Here is a 20,124-nt window from a genome sequence, read left to right as displayed (position 1 = left end):
TACTTGCGCATCTTCATGTTTGTTTGAATCTACGATGCAAATCAATACCCATTCTCCTATTGCTAATGTGTAGTAAACAGATCTTTTACCAAATACAAAATAATTTGTATTTGCTTTTACTTCCAGAAACTGCAAACGTACGGTCAAACATACGCATGATATTGCGCATGGTCAGAACTGGCAACTCGGTATTCATTGTGTCAAACACATGCTGTCACTTTTGTTATCTTTTTATCCGTCTGTGTGCGGAGATGACACAAAATAAAATAAAAATTCTGTCGGGAATTCAATTCAATGCAAACAAAGACGAAAATTTAGTAATAGTTAGTGTATGAAATTCGGTATCATTCGTGTCGTGAGAGATTAGTGTTTTTGCGTACTTAGTACTTCCAAATACCCGCATAAACGGGAACATAGTTAAGAAAAGTGTTCTAGCGGCTGTCCGTGCAGCGAGTGGACGGAGGTTTACAAATAACTTGCGTGTGTACATTGTGTATGAGCAAGAGTGACAACTCCAGAAAAATGGCTATGAGTCCTTCGGAGGTAAGTGATTTCCTCTGGCTATTTTTGCTAATTCGATTAGATTGTCACGAGTTCGGATACCAGGGATTAACCTGACACCGAAGGTCGTTCCTGCCTGAATGGTCACCATTAACCAGCACACTGCCAAAGATCAACTAGAATAACAAGATTGACCTTTAAAATGGAACAGTAAATCAGAGAAATAAATTGTAACGTTGTAACATTGTATTATCGATTATCACTTCATAAGATTGGTGGCAGCTATCTTTACATTTACATAAACAAATCGACATATTTACATCAACAGCGGTTAAGGGAAGGCAAAATAAATACGAGTTGAATTATGCGGGTGGATCGAGCACAGATGATATACCGACTAATCATTAGGACTTATCGAAAGGACAGTGTCAAGTGTTAGCTGCACATGATGATTCACGAAAGTCCAAGAAACGTCTTAGTAACCAAAATCATCTTAACACCAATCAATGTATGATTTTAATTATTCTTCAGTCAGTACGTTGTTTAACAAGTTCTGGTGTGAATGATTTTATTAAGCCTTACGCTATTTTTTTTTTGAGAATTTTAAAATAATCGCATAAAGCTGACATTACGTTTGAAAATCCACCTTAAAGGATTTCGATTGTAGGATAAAATCGTTGGTTATGCAATTGAATTATTTGCTGAAAATTGGTTGCATAGTCTGCCTAGCCAGTAAATGAAGTAGTGTAAAAGTTTTATGTATATTTAGTATCTGAGTGTCGCGTTTGGAAAGATGGGTTGAGTTATTGAAAAGCAAAGGCTGAATTCAATTTTAAGATGCATGTGAACGTTTTTTTTTTGCATACGAGATATTTCATCAGAGAAAGACCAGCATGAAATGAATCAAGAAACAAGCTTTCAATAAAACATCTTAAATAGAATCTTTGATAGATTAGATTTGAAATCAAGAACCCCCCTGTGTGTCGAGTGCCATAGATCGTTCAATTGCAGTTGCTGCAATGTCGATGCATTATCGACAATGACAGCTGCGTATGAAGCTGATTGATAATAATGATGCCGATGACGATGATATTGAAATTGCTTACTTATAACAAGGTCAACACATGTATTCATGCTTCGTATATAAATCATATTACTTAACGAAAGTGATATCATTTTCGCATTGTATGAATGAATGAATTTAGGAGATTGTTTTATTTCATTTTTAGTTATTAGTTCATGATTCTCCAAGAACATTTTGAGTATTTACTCATCCATCGCTATTTTTTGATTTTCTTTTAGTTTTCCGTGATTTTCTGTAGAACCGATTTTCTGTGTTGCTTCATTGATTAGATACTGTGTGTGGTATTGATTAGATACTGTTTAATGGCTACTAGTGTTACATTCTAAGTTTTCTCATTAGAAGAATTAGTTGTTGAAATGAATAGCTTAAAAATATGTTGAGGAAATCACGATGGTCTTAGAAAAATTGAATATTGGGCAAGCTAAGTTCACGACAGCATCGCCTAACATTTCCTGCATTCATTACAGTAGGTCCTTTAACTAGGCACAATGAATTTGAGCAGTTGAAGATCCTTTTGCACACAGAATTCTTATCACAGTCAGTGCGGTAAAATTTCACTTTCAGTACGAGCTTCACCGCAGGCGGAAGCAATAATTATAGCAAACGCTAGTATATCTTTTTTGACGAAAAACAGTACATTCTGCGTTAAAATCAAAGAAATACAGTTCGTCGATTTTGAAAAAAAAACAGTACATTTTGCAGTACGCATTTTATCTGACAATAATTAATAAAAACAAAAAAAATTACTATCAGATAGCTAATTCTCATAATCTCAATAGTTTTTCTTATTTCCCTTTTTTAAGATATTTCTAATTTTAATATAAACTGAAAACAATGCACGAATTAATCATCGAACAATTTCTACTAAAAATACTGTTATTTTGAAAAGAAATGGATATATTTGACGATGATTTTGATTTAGTGTATTCTTTGTTTTTGGTGGAGACAATTTTGTTTTGTTTTCAATCAACAAAATTTAGCAAAATTGTTGCGACGCACTTTGAACAAAAATAAATAATGAAACAAAATCATGATAAAAAGAAGAAAATGTGACAAATCCATTTATTGTTTGCATGCAGGGAAGACCTGGGCGTAAATGGCCACAATTGGTTTTGCGCAGAAAATAATATTTTCACAGCTTTCAATGCAAACTTTGTAGCGCTGATTAACATATTGCGTAATTTGTCCTAGTAAACTTAGCATCTGTCCAAATTATTTGATGGTTCGGAAGCTTCGCTCATTTTTTGTGCTAGAATTTTCACACTAATCACCCTATAATTCCGGAACCGGAAGTCGGATTCAGAGAACTTCATAAGTTTGGTGAAGTATCAGAAGAACATTCATTTAAATCTAAATTTGTAAAAATCGGTCATGCCATCTCTGAGAAAAATTAGTACGCATATTTTCTTTTTTTTTGCAAATTTTACTCCATAGCTCCAGAGTAATCCACGTCATCAGTGTTTTTCAATGAAAAACGGCATTAGTTTGTGAAGATCGGTTGAGCCATCTAAGTTGACAAGCTATATTCTGCTGAATCTCAGAAAAAAATACCGAGATTTGCACAGCTGCTCGGTAATCGTCTCGGCAAAATGCATAATTACTGAGAATCTCGGCAATCCTAACATTATTAACTGTTAATTAGCGAGATTTTACTTTTTTTTGATTTTACGTTTCGTCTTAGACTCATCAGTGCGTAGCAGTTTATGTTGAACTGCTACCTCCGACTTGATGGTTCAACATAAACCGCTAGGCAGACGTAAAGTTAATGCTACTTGCAAAACACTTTTTTGATATTACAACTAAGTGTAATATCAAAACTGACGTCCCGAACGAAACCAGTTTCGGCTTGCTAGCCGTACAGATTGTGGTAAGTTTAAGAGGTAAAAGGTTTTCACCCCCTAATTTATGCTAGGTGCACATAACCAATTTCATTTGATTGAGATTTTACTGTTAGTTCGGCAAAAGCGATCAGGCATGATTCAATCATTTTACCCCATAGCATATTGCCGAGTCATCAGTAATCGAACGTGGAATGAATTTTTCTTTATTATTGAATGAAAAATAAGTCACAGGAGGAAAGGTAGGAGAAAGAGGGTGTTTTATTATGTTCATTTGAATCTACTAAGCAAAGAAAGAATTGAAACAATCTCGATGTGATTATCAATTGATGTGCAAAAACCTTCGATGTATTGTGATGTGATTTACTGAATAATCAGCAAAATGCCGATCTAATTCAGCATTTCAATATGCCGAGCTCGAGAATCGGTTTTAAGGTCTGAGGACAGAGGGTCGCGTATTGAGTTTTAAATCGACCACGTGGCTCGCTCAATTCCCTTTGCGCATCGTATTTCTCTTGTACTCTCTCGTATATGTGCAAACTGTACATAGATTCCAATGAACAATGAAAAAATATTGCGAAACAAAAAATGTGTTTATATACAATGAAACATCTGTGTGTTTGGCAGCCTTGTCGAGCCAATTTTCAGAATGCTATCAGGAAACCAAAGCGAAAAAAATGGCGGATGCATTGAAACTGACTTTGTTTCACAGAAAAATACAAGACTTTATTTTTATCGCGATAACATATATGTTTTTATGTACTAATCGCATCTAAACTAAATTATCTAGACTTTATCACGGTAGATTTATGATACAAGCCTTGAAAGCCGAGATATTTGATGAACAAGTAGAGGTATGTATTTCTGAGCGTTCCAATTTTCAGCAGTTCTTCAGTCAGAAAAAATACAACACGACCGCTAAACTCAATGAATCATTCTGAAAATTTCACAGAATATTCTTAACTAAAGTTCGAAGACATTGTCAGGTGGGTTTTTTTCTATATTCTGCACCGTTTCCAAGAAAATACTGATGAGTCAAAGACGAAACGTAAACATATCAAAATCGGTTATGTGCCCTAGCACAAAATTTGGCTAACCCCTGAATGAAGAAAATATAATTTGAAACAGGAAAATAGCGAAAAACCTACCACTTCACGGTACTGTCCTCAGCCCTTAAGTGTGTATATAAATCGATTTAGAATTTTTGGAGTTAATTTGTGCTGTGCTTCATCAGAACCACAATAGTTCAGTTGGCAGCACGATTTCCCCGGATTGGAAAACGTTGTATAAGCCAATCGAACCTAGTTCGGCAATATCGATTCTCGGTTTCTGATTCCGGAAGTACCGGAAATAGTGGTCAAAAACTCTGACAACGGAACTGATTTGACTCTTGTTTTTATCCAAAATTCAATGAAAAGTTGCTTGGAGAATCTTTTAGTAATATTTATGAGTATATGAGTAACAAGACAAAGGCATTATCACACCCCTAGGTGGATTGAGAATAGGTTTTCTTCAATGTTTTTAATTTTCCAAAAGTAGCGTCACCTGAATGCACAATAACTAGCACACTAATGAGCCGAATTCTTAAGAGTTTTGACAGTTATTTGAAGAATGTCTCTATTGAACGCTATGTTTTGCCTTTCTCTTTAGAAAGGTATTAGAATTGCTGGAAAACCCGACTTTTGAACGAAACCTCGGAGACCCATAGTGTTATATACCATTCGACTCAGTTCGACGAGATTGGAAAAAGTCTGTGTGTGTGGGTACTTTTCGAAGATATATAAGAGTTCGGCTGAAAAGTTCGTATCGTTTAATAGAAACACACATTTTTTTGCCAACATTCGTTTTTATTATTTAACATAATTGCCATCAGAGGCGATACAGCGATTATAGCGATCTTCCAACTTTTCGATACCATTTTTGTAGTACGATTTGTCCTTTGCCTCAAAGTAGGTCTCAGTTTCAGCGATTACCTCTTCATTGCTTCTAAATTTTTTACCAGCGAGAATTCTCTTGAGGTCTGAGAACAGGAAAAAGTCACTGGGGGCCAAATCTGGAGAATACGGTGGATGAGGGAGCAATTCGAAGCCCAATTCGTTGAATTTCAGAATGGTTTTCATCGACTTGTGACACGGTGCATTGTGCCGTTTTTTTGAAATTTCGTCCTTCAAACGCTCTAATAACGCTATATAATAGTCACTGTTGATGGGTTTTCCCTTTTCAAGGTAGTCGATGAAAATTATACCATGCGAATCCCAAAATACAGACGCCATAACCTTACCGGCCGATTGTTGAGTCTTTCCACGCTTTGGGTTCGGTTCATCGCGTGCAGCCCACTCAGCTGACTGTCGATTGGACTCCGGAGTGAAGTAATGGAGCCATGTTTCGTCCATTGTTATATATCGACGAAAAAATCGGTTATATTTCGATATAACAGCTCCAAACACTGCTCAGAATCATCAATTCGTTGTTGTTTTTGATCGATTGTGAGCTCACGCGGCACCCATTTTGCACAAAGCTTTCTCATATCCAAATATTCGTGAATAATATGTCCAACATGTTTCTTTGATATCTTTAGGGTGTCAGTTATCTCGATCAACTTCACTTTACGGTCATTGAAAATCATTTTGTGGATTTTTTTCACGTTTTCATCGGTAACAGCCTCTTTTGGACGTCCACTGCGTTCATCGTCTTCGGTGCTCATATGACCAGTACGAAATTTTGCAAACCACTTACAAATTGTTACTTCGCCCGGTGCAGAGTCTGGATAACACTCATCAAGCCATTTTTTGGTATTGGCGGCACTTTTTTTCATCAAAAAGTAGTGTTTCATCAACACACGAAATTCCTTTTTTTCCATTTTTTTCACAATAACAAAAGTAGCTTCACTAAAAATGCAATATCTCACAAACTAATAATCAGACAGCTGTCAAATTTATACACGTATCTTTTGAAGGTTGGTACTAACTGAAAATGGCATGGATTTAATTCTAGTGGCGCCCTCTCATAGAAACAATACGAACTTTTCAGCCGATCTGTTATACACGCTCAATTTTCTCAGAGATGGCTGAACCGATTTTAACAAACCTATGCTCGTTCGAAAGCTACTGTCGGGCCATTGATCAAGTTCAAATATCAAATGGCTGTGACTTTTGGTTCCGGAGATATAATGGTATAAGTGACGTAACCGACAAAACACGTTGTTTTTTACCGCTTTCGTGTATATAAGGTGCCAATATTTTGGGATCACTTCTAATTTCGTAAAGCGCTATTGTTCAAATATTTAAGCACCTTGAAAAAAGTCCTCATGAAAAATTCAGCTGAATCGGACATGGGTAAGGGGTGCTGCCCAGCGGTTAAAGTTTGAAAATTTTCGATCTTGAAAAAGCACCATAGGGGTGTACATGAAATTTCCGTCATCGAAAATTTTTATTGATGTCAAGAAATCTTAAAATTGCATGAAACGTCGAGATTTAGTGTTATCTCCCAATCCCAGAAAGTCGATTTAAAAAAAAAAACATCATGACGATGCGAGCTCTCACACATTAGCTCAAACCAGCACATTTTTGACCGGCCAAAACGTCGATTTGATTGGTCATCCACCGTACAGTCCTGTCTTGGCACCCAATGATTGCGTGGTCAACTATTTTCGACGACAGAAGATGCTGTTGAAGCATTAAAAAACCATGCTATTCTGATTGGTCCGAACGCATGCAAAAGTGTATCGATCATCATGGAGAGTACTTTGAAAAACAATAAAGCCATTTCCACTTAAAAATATTTGGTCTTGGTCTATTCCCGAAATATAAATAGTAATCGTAATCGTCACTTCACTTCGGTTCTTCCTCTGTCATTACCCACCCACTATTTATTTACTTCGAATGAAATCATGCGCTTGTGTTTTATTATGCATAGTTGTTTTCTCTCGAAGAATTCTGCTACGATTTCAAATTTAAGAAGCATCCAACAATGTGCCAATAAATAAATGAATTTAATGCTCTCATTTGTCAACTGGCGGCGTTATTTTACTGTTCACTTGGGTGGCTTTCTACAAGATAATCACACGGGGCCCTTCTGCCTGTCACTCTAAAAATAAACATCAGGAAGCTGTCATTCGGTATCATTTCTGCTAAATCTACGACCAACATATGGCAGCTAAGATGTAATGAGAAAAGCGACGTCTCAGTGGATAAGTAGTTGCTCGCCGAATTTGGTTTGTGTTGCTAAATTTAGCCAAGTTGACACGTTGTTGAATACTTTTACTACCCCCGTGTTGATATGACCTAAGCAACAGTTTTTTCCATCTGCCATGCTCTCGCCTCCGAGGTGGCGATAATTGTTACCATTCATAAGCAAATTACCAACTTGTTTAATAAATTACAGTTTTACTAGCAGTCTCTCACGAAACAACAATGGATTAATTGACTGCGTGTTCGTGTTGATTACTGGTGCACAGAAATCCCTCTAGGGCTTTTAAAACCTCGCCGCTAAACCATTTATTACTCTGCTTTAATCTGACGACAGTCTGCTGAGACTAATTTATGGATGCCAATTTTAACAGCTGCTCCCACCGGAGATGACAGGCGAAGAAAATGATTCACGTTTCTGCTGCATGCGGTATTGATGGGATTAATGATTAAGTCCAAACCATCAGAAACCGTTGCAATCTGTCAATTAATCGCTACATTGCTTTTCTCGTGCATGTCGGTCGGTTGCTGCATCAGGAAGACCTCATACACGGATCATACACGGTAAAGATGCGCGCAAAAAAAAATCCAACTCATAAGGAATGGAGAAAGGTTAATGGCTTTATTTATAACACCCACGGCCAAAGTTGCATTGGAAACAAAAAAAATGCTCTTAAAGCATGGAGAGTAGCGAATGTGACTCGGTCGCCTGCCGTCTTGGGCAAGAATATTAATAATGGACTGATGCAAATTTATCTGCGCGAGTTTCTTTATGCTTCGTTTGCCAGTTGTAGCATAGCGCGCAAGCAGTTAGTTAACTTTTTTTTTTTCATAGTATGTTCTAATATTAGGCGCTGAGTGAAGAAAGAACTCTAATGGGCATATTTGGCATTGCAAAGCTATGCGTCAACATCTGTCATTGACCCACGATGGTGGGGTTTTCATCCCATGATAAATGATCTTTTTCTGTAACTCGTTTGGGTCTTTAGCAAGAATGTTGATGTAATAATTTTATCTTAAGTTGTATTTCCAATATTTCAAGCATTCCAAAGCTCTTTGAAGCAACTACTAATGATAACCTGTTTAGTCAACTTAAAATTAAACTTACTCATATGCATTCCAGTAACACAAATTTACTTGTATTCGTTCATTATTCCCTATCTATCTGACTTCGAAAAAAAATTTGATCTGACTGAGCTAGGCTGAGCCGAAGTAGACCGCCCGTAGTTGCCCGTTTGCGATTGACCGAATGAGTGAAAATGCGCCATACACCAAAGGCTGTGCTACTGAAAAAGGAAAGAAATGTTGGTTCGACCCGTTGTTTCTAGAGACCGCGCGTATCGCCGGAGAGGAATTGTATTAGTGGCGATAAGAGAAGATCTGAATATGACAAAACGATCTCTGCAAAAAAGTGCGGTGTACGAAACGAGTGTTTTTCAAAATTCGTTAAACTCTAGACAGTCGACTGTCGAAAGAGTAGCCACATCACCTCATTTCCGCAAATTGAAACTTCTTCCGATGATTGATAAACCAACTAATTATTCTCTCACATGGTACAGCCATTTGATTGGAAATATTTCGATTTTCGATAGTTTCGATTTGAATGTATCAAGACACGTATGTTCAATTATGTACGATTTAAATTTTGATTAATAACTACCAGTGTCATATTTTGTCTGCTAAAAATCTCCGGCATACCGGATTTCCCTGCCATAGACGACGATTTTGAAGGAGTAAGCGATATACCAATGGGAAAGCATCGTTCTGATTGGTCAATCGATGCAAAAGCGAAGCTGTTGGAAGCACGCGAAGCTACAAATTAGAGATGGTCGGGTATAGAAATTCTTATACCCGAACCCAACCCGTACCCGAGTGATCCCCTAAAATTGATAGAGTATCGTCGGTTCGTTTACGTGAATTGACCGAACATCAAATAATTCACGTGTATTCCCGGTGTGAAAAATTCAATTTTGAAAATGGTGAACTGTGAGTCCTTCAAGTGTAAGTAGTTTGAACGTTTGTGAGAAATTTTTTTTGGTTACATTTTTTCTACTACAAAGCAAAATGAATTATGATTTTGATTTAAATTAATCTGTCAAATATGCCCGTTTTGTAAGCCTCACAAACCCACACCAACGATGTTAACGGGAGCTGGTAGTTTTTACAGCCATTGAACTTCTGTTCCACCTCCCTTGGAACTCTCAACGAGTGAACATGGTGAAAATTTGAGCATTTCGCGTGAAAAGATTTTCACCCGACTGTCACGCATCGAGATTTTCAGTGAAAAGAAACGTAAATTAACTCGACGTCAACATTTCAAAACGGCCTAAAAACAATTGACAGATTTTCTTTGTTTACTTTCTCTTTCGACTATATCTGCGTTATTATACAAACGTTCGTTACATATTTGGTAATGTTGGAAACATGGAGATATTATCTTTCATTCTACACGAATACTTTGTAGGTACACGTGAAAATTGAGGAGATATTCATAAAAGAGAAAGTAAACAAAGAGAAACTCTCATTGGTTTATGTACCCTTATGAAATGTTGACATCGAACTGGCAATATAGCTCAACTTGCTGTGCCATCAATCGGTGTCATTTCAAGTGAGGTGACACCACCCAGAAGTGAAGAATAAGAAGAATTTCTATGCAGATTTTCTGAAATAAATGTTCATGTTTTTATGGTTAGAATCCTAATGATTTATATATAAATTTTGAAAATCTCCATCCATATTTAAAATAACAATTTTCTGATATCTGAATGTGATATGAGTACTACACTACATTTTATATATTAATCAAATAATTTTTACTGGATTGTGCATTAAACAGCTTTAAAATGGCAGTCCATTAAAACCTACGTGGAAAGTAGGGTCTGACCGCAACATCTTAGAGCTAAGGCAGTGTGTCTTATTAAATATGTTATAAAAAAGTAGGGTGGAAAATATTCACATAACTTTTCACGTAACTATGATTGATCGTTTTTTTTAAATGAAGAAAATATGTTTTTTTCTGGAAAAAGATGCCAGTTTTCAGGTCTGGTTCTAGGCGCGAATGTCAAAACCCTTGAATCAAATTGTTTATTTTTCGGAACAACTGTTTTGCAATAAAAAATTCTCGTCAACGTGTAAACATATTTATGTGAAGTACAAATGGTCGGGTAATCGATCAGAAAAAAAATTTACCCGTACCCGACCCGTACCCGTGTGAGTAGTAAATTTTTTTACCCGACCCGACCCGTACTCGAGTAAGCAGTAAATTTTTTTACCCGTACCCGACCCGTATCTGATTGAAAATAAAAATTTTTACCCGTACCCGACCAAAAACCCGTCGGGTACGGGTACGGGTCGGGTTTCGGGCAAAATACCCGATACCCGATCTCTACTACAAATATAAGCAAAATTATAGCTAACGTTTCAGTCCTACGTGTAGCATGCTAGAGGTAGGTTGTTGCTAGACAGAAAGACAAAAAGTGCCATAAAACGATTTGAAGCTTCAATTGGTTTGCTTTGATCTTGTGTCATGCGACTTTGGATGAAATGATTTTTAATGTTGCTTTGCATGAATCTCAGGGTAAATTTTAAGTGCTTAAGATTAATTTCTAATTTAAATAAGATGAACTCGATTTATTATCGAAATCGCAGAATGGTAGTAATAGTAGAGAACTGAACACTATAAAATAACTGCATGCATGCAAAACTTGAATACAAGCTTGGCGAAAAGAAGCTTAAATATCGAAATCCGCTACGCTAGTATGCACGTAGTTATAATTGCATATATTTGGGCTATTATGTAATTTCAATAATTTCGTCGGATACAAAACAAACACAAATCAAGGCAAACAGAGTTCGGGTTCGCGTGTTCGATGTAGGTTCTTAATACACAGGTCTTTTGTTACGCGGGAGATACGCTCCGCGTAACTTCTGGAATCCGCATATAAAACAGCGTAGTTTCGAAAATCCTCGTAAAAAAGCCGCATAACAAACTTGTTCCTTGTAGTTTTATGTTAAGTTCAGATTTGCAATTCCGAAGCAGATCCAATATGACCTATTAATATTGGTTTCGATTACGTAGAAAACCAGTGATCCAAACACACATAATGAGAATGACAGTACTAGCCCGTTTAACCCTGTTTACCCCAATTCATTTTATAAGTTGTATCTCTGGGTGAACTTTCTTTCGCATTCCGATAGGAGGCTAATTAAAATCGGTTGATTAAAATCGATTGATATTACGAAGGAAGATCTAAAAATAGGATTACAAATAGAGTCAATGACCGCACGAATCTTGTTATATCGTTTTACCCCAATTCATTTCATAAGTTGCATTTTTGGTTCAAAACGAACCAAAGAAAGTTCACCCAGAGATACAAATAATAAAATAAATTGGGGTAAAAAGGGTTAAACGGGCTAGTACTGTTATTGTTATTATGTGTACCTCACTTTTCATTTGGATCCGACTTCCGGTTCCAGAATGAACCGAATGTCACTATGCTGATATCCAGCTTTAGGTTCCGGAAGTACCGGTAATAATATTTAAGTATGATAAAATGGAGCTCACTTCACTTTCTCACATATGATTGAATGGATTTTCATTAACTTAAATTCAAAGGTAGTGTATCAATGTAGTAGTATTATGAAACAGAAATCTTCAAAAGTATTTTCTTAACTTTTCAAATTGTAGTATTTCGGGGAATTTCTGCTGTAATATACAGGAAAATGTGAAAATGAGAAAGGCATCATTACACCACTAGCTGGATTAAAACAGTTTCGGACCACTGTGCACTTTTGGTTTAGTATTAAAACATAAAGCAGTCTTGAACTCAACTTCCTACACATCACTACTGAAAAGCAACAGACGGAGATAAAAGTTGACAAATGCATGAACTTTTTGCGAAAAAGTATCGCTCAGAGGAAGGACTCTTCTCCTTTCCGAAGAGACGCTCTACCAACTACGCTGCTCTAGAACATGTGTAGAATACGTCCCAGAACGCAGCAGACAGAATAGTGCGGAACTTGTGTGTGATACTGCACACAACCCAAGAGAGATTCAGATACTGCCCTAGCTTCTGGCTGAACTCTTTTCAAAAACTCTTATCCACTCTTAACCGTCCCCCGTTTATCCATAGCTCGCTAGTAGGGCGTTTTGGGATTTTTTATTTGTCTTGTGTCTTGCTGTTACACATCAATTTCATTCTATAGATGAAAAAGGCGGGTGGGTAATGTCAGAGACATAACTGGATGTCGTGAATACGAAAACAACTGACATGTTCCTTAACACTTCCGAATATCAATTAGTTGATCAATTGTATGAATTATGCAAGCATTCCCGATTGCACATTTTTCGCAAAAACAAAGAAGGCTTCACTTTTTGTTGAGAGGCTTGTTTCTACCTGATTTCGTTTGTAGCTTTTACACTAATAGGCGGTCCTAACGGCTATAAAAATAGCCGCATTCAGAATTTTAATGTTGATTATTTCATTTCAGATTTGCATAATTTATTGAAACAAACTATCAATATGCTGAAGGGACTCGTTTCTAGCATTCAGAAAGGTCAACATTTTTCGCGAAAAAAGGCTTCACTTGTTCTCGATTACTGTGAATTTCACACAGCGAAAAGTGCACAAATCTAAGCAAACTGTTCTTGATTTGCAGTAAACCGAGGATATTTCCCTACCATTTGCGAACAACAAATCCTAATAGTTCTTTAGAAAAATTTTAGAGCCATTAGAACGGCTGATATTGTGTAATGCTCTCCACCGTTGTTTTTTCCCAATGCTAATGACTGGCAGCTGTGACGTAATCGCTCTTGTCGAAAGCGAAACTAGTTGTGCAGACGACACAAAACACATCTGCTCGCAGTGGCGATACAATCCAAACTGATTCAAGTTTTGTTGAGAGGCTTGTTTCTATCTGATTTCGTTTGTAGCTTTTTCACTAATGGGCGGTCCTAACGGCTATAAAAATAGCCGCATACAGAATTTTAATGTCGATTATTTCATTTCGGATTTGCATAATTCATTGAAAGAAACTATCAATATGTTGTAGGGATTCGTTTCTAGCATTCACAAGGACCAAATTGAGGAACTCACTGCGATATTCACCACTTTTCGGAACATTTTTCCCGGACGATTTGTTGTACAGCAGCAGATATTTTGTTCTCTTCTTAGAACGCGTTCTGATTGGCTGGTGTTGACATGGATCCAATGAGACAGGTTTTTCAATAGTGTACTATTGAAATACTTCAATGCTTTTGCTATACACGTTTAAGTTGAAAAATTTCGATTCTATTGGTAGTTAGATTATATAAATCCTTTCACAGATCACTGAGCTATGAGCTTTAAAAATACGAGAAAGGCAAACGCGCCGTATGAATTATCCTCTTTGATACTCGTTTATACCATTCAGTAAAAAGCGTTCAAGCAGACAGGTTTTGTTACTGGCTTGTGAGTTAACGGCTATCACCGAGTCAAGGCAACTTTAGCTGCAGGTAAACAAAACTCGCCTGCTCCTATTGCAAACGCAGCAAAAGCTGGTGTACAGCCAATATTCGGGGCGTTCCCGACTTGGAAGCAATCGAAGAAGACCATCCCACTCATACGCACAGAGGTGAAGAGACACAGAGGTGCGAACGCATAGAAGTGCTCAGACACAGAGGTGCGGAGACGAAGGGGTGTAAAGGCACAGAGGTGCTAAGGCACAGAGGTGCTAAGGCACAGAGGTGCTAAGGCACAGAGGTGCTACGGCGCATCAGCGCAAAGCCACAAAGACAACCACCAGGTATCATTTCGTATGGTGTACAGTACCGGTTGCGGTGGACAAAACGAAGCATTATCGTGTGGTGCTACACAAGAAGCATCACAACTCATCGTCAACAAGAGCTACAACGCTGTATCTAAGGCCAGGTACAGACAGCGTACAGACCAAGCTCAGCGAAGACCACGACGGCAGAGCAACGGAGATAGAAGACAGCAAATTTAAAATAGTTGGAGCGAGCTTCATGCCGAGTACCTGTGGAAAGCAGAAAGCGACTATATAGCGAGATCTATAATTTTATTTTCTTTCACTTCAAAGAATATTCTCGTTTATATAATTCAGTTGAGAACAATTATTTAAACATATTTATGTAATGGATGAGAATCCAGGAGATCCATCTCTGCCACCAGGCGAAAATTTAACGGTTCCTAACTCGCAGAGAACGAAGTTTTACAATGAAACTTCTGCGGGCCCATGGATAGTCTATTTTCGGCGTAAAATGAAGGCATTAAATTTATTCAATATATCTAAAGAATTGACATCACGATTTCCCGCTACCAAAGAGATCGTAAGAGTCCATAAAGACAAGATCCGCGTTGTAGTCGATTCCTTGAAGCAGGCAAATGAGATTGTTGTTTGTGAATTATTTACCCGCGAATATCGCGTATATATTCCTTCGAAAGACGTTGAAATAGACGGTGTTATCACCGAAGCGGGTCTTTCGGTTAAAGAGTTGCTTGAGCATGGAGTTGGACGTTTTAAAAACTCTATGCTTGAGGGAGTAAGAATACTTGAGTGCAAGCAATTGTACTCAGCATCTTTCGAAGAAGGAAACAAAACTTATCGACCTTCAGATTCGTATCGAGTAACATTCGCTGGATCTGCCTTGCCTAGCCATGTCCACATCGATAGAGTTCGCCTTCCTGTTCGGCTTTTCATACCAAATGTTATGAATTGCACGAACTGCAAAAAATTTGGCCACACAGCTACTTACTGTAGTAATAAGTCGAAATGTACAAAATGTCAAGAGCCTCATAAGGATAATCTTTGCGATAAAGATATTGAAAAATGTGTTTATTGTGGAGAAAGTCCTCATGATGATCTTTCAGTATGCGCTGCATTTAAATTGCGTAAGGACAAAATGAAGCTTTCTTTAAAAGCACGGTCTAAGCGCACATATGCGGAAATGCTCAAAACTATTATTTATGTCCCACCTTTGGAATCCGAAAACGGTTTTTCAAATCTGGCGGAACTAAAGGAATCTGACTCTGACGGAAATAGTGAAGATACCTCGTTTGTCACTCCTCAAGGGTCTGTTAAGAGGAGATTAACAAACCACAAAATACCAAAAAAGACACCTAAAATTACACCTTCAAAAAAAGATCCCCGTGTTAAATCTAAAAAATCAAATTTAAAACCAAAAACTGTGCCTCCTGGTTTGTCAAATTCACAAACCAATCCAGGAACTAGCACAAGAAAAGACAATAATCCAGTGGGCTCCGTTTCACAGCCACCATCAGGATTACTGAAGTTTTCGGAAATTGTAGAATGGATTTTTGCAGCATTCAATATTTCTGAACCACTAAAGACCATCATAACGGCATTCCTTCCAATAGCTAGAACTTTTTTGAAACAGTTATCAGCTCAATGGCCAGTTCTTTCAGGTTTTGTATCATTTGATGGATAAATTATCATCCGCCGCAAATGATTCAATCACTGTCCTGCAGTGGAATTGTCGAAGCATCATGCCAAAACTTGATTCATTTAAAGTTTTGTTGCATAGTCAAAAATGTGATGTATTTGCTTTGTGCGAAACATGGCTTACATCAGACATAGCCTTAAATTTTAATGACTTTAACATTATACGTCTCGATAGAGACTCTCCGTATGGTGGAGTGCTTTTAGGAATTAAGAAATGTTATTCCTTTTATAGATTAAACATTCCTTCGACTTCTAGTATAGAAGTTGTTGCTTGTCAAATAAACATTAAAGGAAAGGACATTTGCATTGCTTCGGTATATATTCCTCCAAGAGCTCAAGTTGGACAACGACAGCTTAATGAAATGGTCGAAGCCCTTCCTGCTCCACGTTTGATTTTAGGAGATTTTAATTCGCACGGAATGATGTGGGGTTCCGTTTACAATGATAGCAGATCATCTTTAATATATAATATTTGCGACAATTTCAATATGACATTATTGAATATGGGTAGCATGACACGGATTCCAAGACCTCCTGCACGTCCAAGTGCATTAGATTTATCTCTTTGCTCGACTTCAATTCGACTAGATTGCACCTGGAAAGTATTTCCTGATTTACACGGTAGCGATCATTTACCAATCATCATCTCAATTAGCAGTAACAAATGTATTGCTAATTCAGTTAATATTCCATATGATTTGACAAAAAATATTGACTGGATTAAATTCCAAAGTAATATGTCAAGAATCTTAAATTCCATGGAAGAGCTCCCCCCACTTGAAGAATGACTTCCTCGTTTGTTCGATACTGGAGGCCGCTGAACAAGCACAAACCAAACGATTTCTTGGTCCATCGTCTAACAGAAGACCTCCAAATCCTTGGTGGGACAAAGAGTGCTCAGATGCTAAACACGCGAAACAAAATGCTTTAAAGACGTTTTTAAAACGAGGAGGAGGAACTCCTCAGAATTTTGAAAAATTCTTGGTTTTAGAAACCAAGTACAAGAACATACTTCGGGTCAAGAAATGCAGCTATTGGAGACATTTTGTGGAAGGTTTGTCAAGAGAAACCTCAATGAGCACTCTTTGGAATACGGCCAAACGAATGAGGAATCGTAACGTAGGAAATGAGAGTGAGGAGTACTCGAATCGATGGATATTTGATTTTGCGAGGAAAGTTTGTCCAGATTCTGTTCCTACGCATAGCATTATATTAGGGAGTCTTCTTCAAATGATGATTCCATTGATAGCCCCTTTTCAATGATGGAATTTTCCATAGCACTCATGTCTTGTAACAATAACGCTCCTGGGTTGGACAGAATTAAATTCAATTTGGTGAAGAATCTGCCCGACCTCGCAAAAAGACGTTTGTTGGAATTGTTCAACAAGTTTCTTGAGCAAAATATTGTTCCACCTGACTGGAGACAAGTGAAAGTTATCGCCATTCAAAAGCCGGGGAAACCAGCTTCCAATCACAACTCATATAGACCTATTGCAATGTTGTCCTGCATCAGAAAATTGTTCGAAAAAATTATTCTTCGACGTCTCGACACTTGGGTCGAGACGAAAGGTTTGTTATCAGATACTCAATTTGGCTTCCGAAGAAATAAAGGGACGAATGATTGCCTTGCATTGCTTTCGTCTGACATCCAAATTGCCTTTGCTCAAAAACAACAAATGGCCTCTGTATTTTTAGACATTAAAGGAGCATTTGATTCAGTTTCCATTAATGTTCTTTCAGACAAGCTCCACCAACATGGACTTCCAGCGGTTATAAATAATTATTTGCACAACCTTTTGTCAGAGAAACGCATGCAATTTTCACATGGCGATTTGGCAACATTCAGAATTAGCTACATGGGTCTCCCGCAAGGCTCATGCCTCAGTCCGCTCCTGTATAATTTCTATGTAAACGACATTGACAGCTGTCTCGTAACCCCATGTACACTAAGGCAATTGGCAGATGATGGCGTGGTTTCAGTTACTGGATCCAAAGCTATTGATCTACAAAAACCATTGCAAGATACCTTAGATAAATTGTCCGTTTGGGCTGTTCATCTGGGTATCGAATTCTCTGCGGAGAAAACAGAGTTAGTCGTCTTTTCAAGAAAGCATGATCCCGCGCAACTTCAGCTTCATATGATGGGAAGAATAATCCAACAGGTTTTGACTTTCAAATACCTCGGGGTGTGGTTTGATTCCAAATGCACGTGGGGAGGACACATAAGGTTTCTGATTACAAAATGCCAACAAAGAGTAAATTTTCTTCGAACAATAACAGGGTCTTGGTGGGGTGCTCATCCGCAAGATCTAATAAAATTGTATCAGACAACGATACTTTCAGTGATGGAATATGGATGCGTTTGCTTTCGTTCCGCTGCAAATTCTCATATTATCAAACTGGAGCGAATTCAGTATCGTTGTTTGCGAATTGCTTTAGGCTGCATGCATTCGACACATACAATGAGTCTTGAAGTTCTGGCGGGAGTTCTTCCATTGAAGGATCGTTTTTGGGAGCTTTCGTCGCGACTGCTAATAAGATGCGAGGTACTGAATCCCCTAATTATTAATAACTTCGAAAGGCTAGTTGAGCTTCAATCTCAAACAAGATTCATGACAGTATATTTTAACCATATGTCACAGGAAATCAACCCTTCAAGATATATTCCTATCCATGTCAGCCTCCTAAATGTCCCTGACTCAACTTTATTTTTCGACACATCCATGCAGCGTGAAGTGCGTGGAATCCCGGATCACCTACGCTCTATGGAAATCCCAAAAATATTTTCAAGTAAGTTCAGGCATATTGACTCTGAGAAAATGTTTTACACGGACGGATCGCGAATTGAAGAAGCGACAGGGTTTGGTATGTTCAACAGTAATGTTTCCGCCTCATTCAAGCTTCAAGAACCTGCATCTGTTTATATAGCAGAGTTAGCAGCAGTTCATTATAGCTTGAATGTAATCGTCACATTATCTCCAAACCATTATTTCCTCTTCACAGATAGTCTGAGTGCAATTGAAGCCATTCGCTCAAACGCTGCTGGCAAAAATGAACCGTTTTTCTTGGGCAAAATAAAACAGTGTCTGAACGACATATTGAATAATAATTACCAAATAACAATAGTTTGGGTCCCGGCTCATTGCTCCATTCCAGGCAATGAAAGAGCCGATAGTTTGGCCAAACGTGGTGCTATTGAAGGTGAAATTTATGAGCGACCGATTGCTTTCAACGAATTTTATAGCGCGACTCGCCAAAGAACACTTGCCAGCTGGCAAGCTTCTTGGGATAGAGATGATCTGGGACGGTGGATGCACTCAATTATTCCGAAAATATCGACAAAGGCATGGTTCAGGGGACTGGATGTGAGTAGGGATTTCATTCGTGTGATGTCCAGACTCATGTCCAATCACTACACGTTAGATGCACATCTCCTTCGAATTGGACTTTCCGAAACTAATCATTGTGCTTGTGGCAAAGGCTATCGCGATATTGATCATGTCGTTTGGACATGCGTGGAATATCGTGATGTCAGATCTCAACTAATAAATTCCTTGCGTACCCAAGGTAGACTATCCAATGTCCCAGTTCGAGACATTCTTGCTTGTCGTGACCTTTCTTACATGAAACTTCTTCATCATTTCATAAAGACTATTGAAGTTTCAATTTAATAATTTGATCTTTTGAGGGTTAGTTCTGACTCCTACAGCGTCCATTAGTTCATCCAATAGCAAAATTTTAATAAAAATGATGTGCTGATACAAACAAACTCAAAATAGGTTACGAAATCAACAACAAAATGTATAAAATTTAAACTTATCTTATAATTTATAGCAGTTAATCGCTTGGTTCAAATAATGTTCTTAAGTAGATTTAATAATAAATAACGAAATAGCTAATATGATATTTAAAAATTAAGAGGAATATGTTTTATTAAACTCAAATCGCTGTGACTATAGTAGTATTATATTAGGTTAAGAATTCTATGTAAAAGTGATGATACGGCGAAGAAAAACTTATGTAAATTGCCTTATGAAATAAACGTATTTATGAG

General features: G+C 37.6%; 1 protein-coding gene across 1 annotated transcript in view; it reads left to right on the top strand.

Annotated features, from left to right (window-relative positions):
• Window positions 1-224: 224 nt before the first annotated feature.
• Window positions 225-20,124, top strand: part of LOC131439297 (ubiquitin-conjugating enzyme E2 W) — a 137,664-nt gene continuing 117,764 nt past the window's right edge. Inside the window, exon 1 of the mRNA XM_058610156.1 lies at window positions 225-543. Coding sequence (XP_058466139.1) covers window positions 496-543 — 48 coding nt within the window. The 5' untranslated portion in view covers window positions 225-495. The remainder of the gene's footprint in view (window positions 544-20,124) is intronic.

The sequence above is a fragment of the Malaya genurostris genome, chromosome 3, assembly GCF_030247185.1.
Source record: "Malaya genurostris strain Urasoe2022 chromosome 3, Malgen_1.1, whole genome shotgun sequence".
Classification (NCBI taxonomy): Eukaryota; Metazoa; Arthropoda; class Insecta; order Diptera; family Culicidae; genus Malaya; species Malaya genurostris.
The sequence above is the reverse complement of the archived record's forward strand: the minus strand, read 5'-3'. Positions and strand labels throughout refer to the sequence as shown.